This window comes from Limulus polyphemus, unplaced genomic scaffold (genome assembly GCF_000517525.1).
Source record: "Limulus polyphemus unplaced genomic scaffold, Limulus_polyphemus-2.1.2 Scaffold2304, whole genome shotgun sequence".
NCBI classification, from domain to species: Eukaryota; Metazoa; Arthropoda; class Merostomata; order Xiphosura; family Limulidae; genus Limulus; species Limulus polyphemus.
In genome coordinates this window covers 154,674-165,031 of record NW_013667914.1, presented here as the reverse complement: position 1 = coordinate 165,031, position 10,358 = coordinate 154,674, and the positions used below count along the sequence as shown (strand labels likewise).

At 35.1% G+C, this 10,358-nt stretch overlaps 1 protein-coding gene across 1 annotated transcript in view; it reads right to left on the bottom strand.

The window, feature by feature from the left end:
- Nucleotides 1-10,358, bottom strand: part of LOC106466564 (glutamate receptor 4-like) — a 31,825-nt gene that overhangs the window by 7,025 nt on the left and 14,442 nt on the right. Inside the window, exons 5-7 of the mRNA XM_022394598.1 lie at nt 5,923-6,121; nt 4,424-4,668; nt 4-69 (exon numbers count right to left, since the gene is read on the bottom strand). Of these exons, the coding sequence (XP_022250306.1) occupies nt 4-69; nt 4,424-4,668; nt 5,923-6,121 (510 nt within the window). The remainder of the gene's footprint in view (nt 1-3; nt 70-4,423; nt 4,669-5,922; nt 6,122-10,358) is intronic.

Sequence of the window (10,358 nt, the reverse complement as noted above, 5' to 3'; positions counted from 1 at the left end):
CACTTATTCTTCAAGCGCGCGAGGTCACCATTTTCTTTCAAAGACAGAACTGCAAGATTAAGACGATCTCTGAAAGGAAAAAAAAACGTATGACAGAAAACAGAACTTGTTAACATCTTAATTACATCAGTCAGAGTTAATATTCACTACTGATGAAGCAAGCTACCAATATAGATCAATCAGAGTTAATATTAACTTCTGATGAAGCAAGCTACCTATATAGATCAATCAGAATTAATATTAACTTCTGATAAAGCAAGCTACCTATATAGATCAGTCAGAGTTAATATTAACTTCTGATGAAGCAAGCTACCTATATAGATCAATCAGAGTTAATTGCTTGCTTCATCAGAAGTTAATTGATTGATCTATATAGGTAGAGTTAATATTAACTTCTGATGAAGCAAGCTACATATATTGATCAATCAGAGTTAATATTAACTTCTGATGAAGCAAGCTTCCTATACAGATCAATCAGAGTTAATATTAACTTCTGATGAAGCAAGCTTCCTATACAGATCAATCAGAGTTAATATTAACTTCTGATGAAGCAAGCTTCCTATACAGATCAATCAGAGTTAATATTAACTTCTGATGAAGCAAGCTTCCTATACAGATCAATCAGAGTTAATATTCACTTTTGATGACAGTAAGCAGTCTCACTCTCTCTTAGTGTGGATAAAATTTGTTTGTTTGAAGTTTAGCACAAGGCTACACAATTTGCTATCTGTGCTCTGCCCATCACGGGTATCGAAAGTCAGTTTCTAACGTTGTAAGTCCGCAGACATGCCGCTGTGCCACTGGGGGGAGGCTGTTGATAAAGGCCTTCCATGGTTGATTTTCACCTTACTAATACAAAAGAGATCAATATCCAGCCAATAGACTTGTACCACGTTTGATAAAAGGGCTTCTCGTAGAAAGTTATCGGTTTGTTTTTTCCTTTAGCTCGGTGTGGCACGTACATGCAGATGGTGGTCTTACCCAGCAATTTCTTTGCATTCTCTCGTTCCTCATGGACCAACCACTTTGAAGTTTTTACAGTAATGTCACCTGTGAGCCAGTCCCAAATATTTCACTTTCAGTTTCACTCTTGGCTGTTTGTGGGAAGCTTGAATGCTCCACCAGCCTCATGCTCTATGAGACTATGAATGTCCAACCAGCGTCATGCTCTATGAGACAATGAATGTCCAACAAGTTCTCTCACAATCTTTGACGTAAGAATCATCTGATGGTAGGGTAGGAGATTAACAACTATAGTCTTTTAAGGGGTGTTGAAATGACAGTTCTGCTTCAACCTCTGCCAAATCTCTACATTTACTCTCTGGAAAGGTTTTCAAAGATCTCACTGACATCAAATTTTTATCCCACATGGGAAAGTCCGAGATCCGGTGGTGATAATTTATCTTATTAGTGGCTGTATAGCACAAGTCCACCACTAGCTTTCTCCTAATGTATCTTTTAGGCAAAAACCTACTTTGCTGGTGTCTATAGGGTCGTTGTGGAATTAGAATGTCCCAAGTTAAAAGGCAGAGGCTTGGTGACAGAACGTATAGTTTTTACACTTGTCTCTGCTAAGATTTTATTGATGTGTAATAGTGCTTGGATGGGGGTGGCTGTAGCACATTCCGCGACCTGTCTTAAACGCATGTTTCGTATCTGTTAAATCTTAACTACCTGTATAGCATTCACACTGATAAACGGCAGGGCATAATCCAGAATAAAGTTGATAAGACTTTAGTACAGCAGAAGCAGGTGACTCTCTATTTACTACTGTAGATTTAAGTACATTGATGCATTTAGTGTTAATGTGACTGGTGAAGTTGATTTTCCAGTCAAAGTCTAGCCCCAGAAACTTTAGTGCTTTTCCAGAGGGATAGCAGTGCTCACGAAGGGTAGTGGTGGCTTATCTTCATCAACATATCTGTTGTTAAGTGTGCAGAAAATGCTTGTTGTTTTGGTGGGATTCATAACCATTTGCTCACCCTTCTAAGGGTTGTTTGCATCTTGCGTTAGATCTCAGCTTTACTAAAGCTTCTACTGTACACCAGAATATTGTAAGCAAAGGTTAACATACAGCTAGTTTGTGTAGATGTTGATGATATTTGAGGCAGACCACTGTTGATTATGATCCAATCTGATATTCATCATCCATTCTTTACGATGCGTCTTCTAGCAGTTACTGCAGCTATAACATTTTACATTCGTTACATTGATGCATATGCTGAGCAATAATAGGTATTTGGTCTCAGTTGTAAGCATTATCAAGACCTAAAGCTATTATCAAAGTATTCTTATTAGCTTCAAAGCCTCCCCATATATCAACTGCGAATTCAACAATATTGAACAAGGCTTTTCTTAAACTGTGATATCCACCTTATGATGATGGTAGTAGCTGGTAATAAAGTCTTCTAACTACAGCCTTCTCTGGGATATTTCTGATTCTATTATCTTTAAGACTAGTGATCATTCGTGGATTAGAGGCATGGAAGTGGAGCGTGCGTGAAAATATGTGGGATGGTACTTTAATCAAATTGAATTGGGCAGTATTACTAAAGACGATTATTAGAACCCATGCTAAGACCGTTGCCAAAATCTCCAAGTTTGAATGAGTAATATAATTAATAGTATTCATGTAATATTATTTATATTGGAAACCAGTGTTAAAATTAAAAATCATTATTTAAAAAAATAATAATAAAGTATTATCTTGGGTATAGTTTTCAGTAAGGAACACTACAACAATACCTGGTTTGTGCAGTAACAGAACTCAACAACTAGAGGGTGGAAATACTGTACTTTAGATTACGATAAACTCGTCTAGCATGTAAATAAGTAACTATGGACGATCCCCAGAAAGATTATAATTCTATTTTTAACCAGCAGTGATCTATACTTTATGAATTTACAATAAAATATGATCATATATATATATATACATATTAACCGTTATTGTTACATACTTTACACACAATACAATCCTGTATTGTAACCATTATTGCTACATCCTTTACGAGTGTACAACACAATACAATCCTGTATTGTAACCATTATTGCTACATCCTTTACGAGTGTACAACACAATACAATCCTGTATTGTAACCATTATTGCTACATCCTTTACGAGTGTACAACACAATAGAATCCTTTGTTGTAACCATTATTGCTACATACTTTACGAGTGTACAACACAATACAATCATTTGTTGTAACCATTATTGCTACATCCTTTACGAGTGTACAACACAATATAATCCTTTGTTGTAACCATTATTGCTACATACTTTACGAGTGTACAACACACACTAAAATAATTTATTCTAACCGTTATTACTACGTACTTCACAACCTGCTGGGAAAATTCTCAAAATAATTAGGTGTTAATATTCAAAATATACATATAATTAACTAATCTCTCAATACATAACAATACTTCAGACCGGGGAAATCCGGCTAGTTTCATGCTAATTTCTTATTCCCAGCTCCATGTTTTCCTTTCTGTACTCACGTGGGAGTAGATGAATAACTTAACGGAAGTTATTGTGATTAAGTATTCTACAAGATTTATTATTCTTGTCAGTAATAACTGGCATGATATTTTATGTCTGCTTAATAAAGTTTCTGGTTAATGAATTCCACCAGAATTCAAGTTCTTGCGTGCGTGAAGCTTTCGGGTTTCTTCAGAAGCTACGAATATTTTCTGTTATGTCAGCTATTTTTGTAGTTGTAAGTTGATATCAAAATCCGTTAAATTTCGTAATTGAAATAACTCACCAGTTTTACTCCCATAAGTGTATCAAAATTTCTACCTTCATATATCTTGAACCGTAGAAAACACTTTCAATTTATGTGTGACATAACAACGCAATAAAAATTAAGACAAATACTTCGGTAAACAAACTAGTCACAATAATTCCTTCAGATTTTTAGACATATCCAGCTGAATTATTCCATACTCAACAGTCGCTTAACAGCTAGTTTCAACCTAGTTGACAACTGTTGGATTCATCATTATCAAACAACTAATGTCCAGCTGGTTAACTGTTTGACTCATCTTTATTGCACAACTAATGTCCAAATGGTTAACTGTTTGACTCATCTTTATTTAACAACTAATGTCCAGCTGACAAATGTTTAACTCATCTTTACTTAACAACTAATGTCCAGCTGACAAATGTTTGTCTGATCACCATATAACGATTAAATTTATAATCTGTTTGTTACAAGTTACTTGTTTTATCTGTGTAAAGATTCCAGGTCATGAAGCACATGATCAGATAATGTGATGTTGTAAAATGTGCATGGTCCTTTTCCATTTCAGGTTTTACCACTGTGAAGTTTTAAGAAGCTGCTGATTTTTACAACTTATTTTATTTTTGTCAGGGTATGACCAGATCCCATGAACATATTTATCTATCTGGCTTACCTGAGGTTAGAACCAAGTGGGGTAGCGACCCCAAAGCCCTTAGCGTCAAGATTTCTTCCCACCTTCATAGTGTCACAGGGCTCGCGCTCGTTAATGTAGTCGTTAGTAGTGGATTCCAGAAGATAGGCATACTTTCCTTTGGATTCACGGACTCGTCTGATACCTTCGTCGTAAGATGATGTGAAGACGTGCTTCCTGGAGTTCATAAACTCCCACATCCGGGCATAAACAGCTATCTTGGAACGCTAAAGAGATCGATGAAATCAAATAGGCCTTACAGGAGTTTCCTGTAAATTTTACATCCTTGTTTATAAGATACACAAGATAAATGTCCTGGTGACAAAACTATTAAATAAGTACCTATTCATCGGATACTAATAGGTACTACTAGTCCATTCATCAGATACTACTAGGTACGACTAGTCCATTCATCAGATACTACTAGGTACGACTAGTTCATTCATCAGATACTACTAGGTACGACTAGTTCATTCATCAGATACTACTAGGTACGACTAGTCATTCATCAGATACTACTAGGTACGACTAGTTCATTCATCAGATACTACTAGGTACGACTAGTTCATTCATCAGATACTACTAGGTACGACTAGTTCATTCATCAGATACTACTAGGTACGACTAGTCCATTCATCAGATACTACTAGGTACGACTAGTTAATTCATTAGATACTACAAGGTACGACTAGTTAATTCATCAGATACTACTAGGTACGACTAGTTAATTCATCAGATACTACTAGTCCATTCATCAGTTACTACTAGGTACGACTAGTTCATTCATCAGATACTACTAGGTACTATCTCTTGGGCACCTGTGTTAACTTGACACCGTCTACACATATTTCCCTGATCGTTATTATTATTAAATTACTATTTTATCATCTTAATTTCTAAAATCCAATTTCTTTTACTTTAATACCTGTTTTCCATTTTAAAAATGTTTACAGAACCCCTTCAACAATGTTTCTTCTAACAATATTTTTGTTAACGTGCTCCACGTAGTACGTATGTAATTTAGGATCTAAATATATTCTAACCCTTCAACGACCCTTTCTAAGCCTTTTTTCTATGAAACACGGCTTAAACTGCCCGAGGAAGAGCTTCTGCCCAAAACGTTGCAAATAATAATAATGTTTTTGTTATAGGCGCGTGTTTTACCGATTTTGAACAGTTTTCCATTATTTTTCCATGTCTTTTCCATGTGCTTTAAAAATGCTCGTGAGCTCCGGAGTAATTACTGGTGACAGACAAAGTTTCTGGAATAAAGAGTGAAAAATCTTGGTCAGAAGTAAAGTACTTTCCCCAAACAATTTTATATCTAATTTGAAAGCTTCTGTCATGAATATTTCAACAAACAATTCACCTGCTGGTCACTAATGCATGACTCTCTTTGAAAAACTCCTGGGTTGAAGAATACATGAGGGTACCGTACTCCACTTCAGTTTGTTTGGTGTCAGTACTGCAACATGACTTACTTTGAAAAACTCCTGGGTTGAAGAATACATGAGGGTTCCGTACTCCACTTCGGTTTGTTTGGCTAAATCCTCTGGTGAATTGATAGGGGTAACCATTCTTTCCACAGTCAAGAACGCTGCCAGGTTGGCGGTGTAGGACGAAATGATTATAAGAGTAAAGAACCACCAGACACTTCCCACGATTCGACCAGCCATCGACCTGAAAGTTAGGAACATCACCATAGTACTTGGTTCTTTCATCTAATGTTTAGAATAGCTGTTACTCTCACTGTAAATTATTCTACTAAAACTGATTCTTCCGATAAAACATGGTTTAAAATAATAATAAACACCAGAAATTAAATCACATAACGTCCTTCGAGGAGTGAACGTCTCTTAATAAACCTCTATTCTCTCTGTAGGCAGTCACGTAATACGAATTTAACACCTGCCCCAGGTACGATACACCCAAGTCACAGAAAAACGGGATTTCTAGGTTTTTTCTTAGGCACAGTACATTCAAATCATGAAGCCCGAATGTTAACCCTACTCTAAGAGTAATACACTGAAATGTACCGAAGAAGAACATCCGTTGGTAACACAACGTTGAAATGTATTTGTGAACTAGATATGTATAATTTCCTATATCTGGTGTATCCAAACACAAGACAAACCTTTAATTATTCCCGTACTTGATGTATCCAAACACTAGACAAACCTTTAGTTGTTCCCATACTTGATGTATCCAAACACAAGACAAACCTTTAGTTGTTCCCATACTTGATGTACCCAAACACTAAACAAGCCTTTAGTTGTTCTCGTACTTGATGTATCCAAACACTAGACAAACCTTTAGTTGTTCTCGTACTTGATGTGTTCAGAACAACTAAAGGCTTGTCTAGTGTTTGGATACATCAAGTACGGGAACAACTAAAGGTTTGTCTTGTGTTTGGATACATCAAGTACGAGAACAACTAAAGGTTTGTCTAGTGTTTGGATACATCAAGTATGGGAACAACTAAAGTTTGTCTTGTGTTTATGTAGTGTTTGGACACATCAAGTACGAGAACAACTAAAGGTTTGTCTAGTGTTTGGATACATCAAGTATGGTAACAACTAAAGGCTTGTCTAGTGTTTGGATACATCAAGTACGAGAACAACTAAGGGTTTGTCTTGTGTTTGGATACATCAAGTACGAACAACTAAAGGCTTGTCTAGTGTTTGGATACATCAAGCATGGGAACAACTAAAGGTTTGTCTTGTGTTTGGATACATCAAGTACGGTAACAACTAAAGGTTTGTGTAGTGTTTGGACACATCAAGTACGAGAACAACTAACGGTTTCCCATACTTGATATATCCAAACACTAGACAAGCCTTTAGTTGTTTTCGTACTTGATGTATCCAAACACTAGACAAGCCTTCAGTTGTTCTCGTACTTGATGTATCCAAACACAAGACAAACCTTTAGTTGTTCCCATACTTGATGTATCCAAACACTAGACAAACCTTCAGTTGTTCTCGTACTTGATGTATCCAAACACAAGACAAACCTTTAGTTGTTCTCGTACTTGATGTATCCAAACACTACACAAACCTTTAGTTGTTCTCGTACTTGATGTGTCCAAACACTACACAAACCTTTAGTTGTTCTCGTACTTGATGTGTTCAAACACAAGACAAACCTTTAGTTGTTCCCGTACTTGATGTGTCTAAATACTAGACAAACCTTTAGTTGTTCCCGTACTTGATATATCCAAACACTAGACAAGCCTTTAGTTGTTCCCATACTTGATGTATCCAAACATTAGACAAACCTTTAGTTGTTCTTGTACTTGATGTGTCCAAACACTACACAAACCATTAGTTGTTCTCGTACTTGATGTGTCCAAACACTACACAAACCTTTAGTTGTTCTCGTACTTGATGTATCCAAGCACAAGACAAACCTTTAGTTGTTCTCGTACTTGATGTGTCCAAACACTACACAAACCGTTAGTTGTTCTCGTACTTGATGTGTCCAAACACTACACAAACCTTTAGTTGTTCTCGTACTTGATGTGTCCAAACACTACACAAACCTTTAGTTGTTCTCGTACTTGATGTATTCAAACACAAGACAAACCTTTAGTTGTTCTCGTACTTGATGTGTCCAAACACTACACAAACCTTTAGATGTTCTCGTACTTGATGTGTCCAAACACAAGACAAACCTTTAGTTGTTCCCGTACTTGATGTGTCTAAATACTAGACAAACCTTTAGTTGTTCCCGTACTTGATGTGTCTAAATACTAGACAAACCTTTAGTTGTTCTCGTACTTGATGTGTCTAAATACTAGACAAACCTTTAGTTGTTCTCGTACTTGATGTGTCTAAACACTAGACAAACCTTTAGTTGTTCTCGTACTTGATGTATCCAAACACTAGACAAAAAATTAATTGTCACCAGTTTGGTTCGTTAGCTCAACGAATTACGTTCAATGAAACTGAATTCAGTAAGCTAAAGAATCTATCAATAATGAGAAGTTTCAGTCTTACAATATTGAAAGTTTTACTGTTATAAACTTTAATGTTTTTATATATAACAAGTGGTACTGATTAATAATAGTTTTTAAGAACTCCAGTTTTTCAGTACTACATTTAAAAATTACATCAATAAAGATATAATTGAACCATCACGTACGGTCTTCGTGAAAGTCTTGTTCTTGTTGTGAGGAGAGTACTTTATTTAAAATCGTGTTCTATAATAAAGAAAGAGTTGTTGCACATTCTACAGTTGTTTTTCTTGTTGTTTGATTCTTGAATACCCAAAGTGTGAATTTTTTATGGATTTTTGTTTGTGTTGCCATTAATAGATGGCGCAGGTGTTTTGGTTACATACGTAGATATTAAAATACACGTTACGTCCATTATAGTAGGAAGGCTAGCAACTGAAATGTTATTTAATATATTAGTAACACCTTTTGTTTTCAAATACTTAAACTGCAACCGGATATTTCTCGAAATGTTAGTGACACCGTTGGTTTTGAAATACTGAAACTGTAACCGGATATTTATCGAAATGTTAGTAACACCGTTGGTTTTTAAATACTGAAACTACAACCTGATATTTCTCGAAATGTTAGTGACACCGTTGGTTTTGAAATACTGAAACTGTAGCCGGATATTTATCGAAATGTTAGTAACACCGTTGGTTTTTAAATACTGAAACTACAACCTAAAATTTCTCAACGTGTTAGTAACACCGTTGGTTTTTAAATACTGAAACTACAACCTGATATTTCTCGAAATGTTAGTGACACCGTTGGTTTTGAAATACTGAAACTACAACCTGATATTTCTCAACGTGTTAGTAACACCGTTGGTTTTGAAATACTGAAACTACAACCTAAAATTTCTCAACGTGTTAGTAACACCGTTGGTTTTGAAATACTGAAACTACAACCTGATATTTCTCAACGTGTTAGTAACACCGTTGGGGTTGTAGTTTCAGTATTTCAAAAAGATATTTCTTAAAGTGTTAGTAACACCGTTTGTTTTGAAATATTGCAGCTGCAACCAGATATTTGTCCAATTTGAAGCTTTGTACTGTCAGTTTTGGTTTGTGTTTTAGTGAACGCGGATCTTTTCTGTTTCATGCACCGTGTTCAAATATAAAGAAATATATATTTTTGAATGTATTTTTAATTCTGATTTCAGAAATATAAATTCAAATTTGAGAAAGGAAAATAAATATTTTTAATATATTTTTTTATTTTGCTAGGTTAGATCGAGTTAGACTAATTAGTAAATAATTAAATGTTTATTTAAATATAAAATAATTTCAATTAAAAGATTCTTAAAAAATGAAAATATTTCCCCCTTTAAAAATCAATTCTCCAAATTTAATTTATATTTCTGAAACTTGCAGCAAATTGAAAGTACTTTGAATATGGTTAAGAGACGTAACAAGTGGAATTGTGGAACTAATCGTAACATCGTTTGGTGTCGTAGGCATGAAAATGATTATCTATTCAAGCAAATGTCCAAAAATAATTCTGAATGTTTACATTGAATTTGTTACATTGAAACTAGATACTTTGTATCATCTTGATGTCTTGCAATTCTTTTAAATACATAGGTATATATATCTAATGTTAAAAGTACTTCCTTTCTTTCGTAAGCAAAATAAAAGATATTAAAAATATTTCTTTTCATTTCTCTAAATTTGAATTTATATTTCTCAAATCAGCATTAAAACTACATTCCAAAATACATATCATTTTCTATTTGAACGCGGCGCATGAAACAGAAAAGATCCTTATAATTTATATCCCCTGGTGTTAATAAAAGTATTTAGAGAGCATTAAGCCGTTTTCTTATTAGACAGCCCGGCATGGCCAGGTGGTTAGGACGCTCGACTCGCATCCCCATCCCACCAAACATGCTCGCCCTTTCATCCGTGAGGGCATTATAAT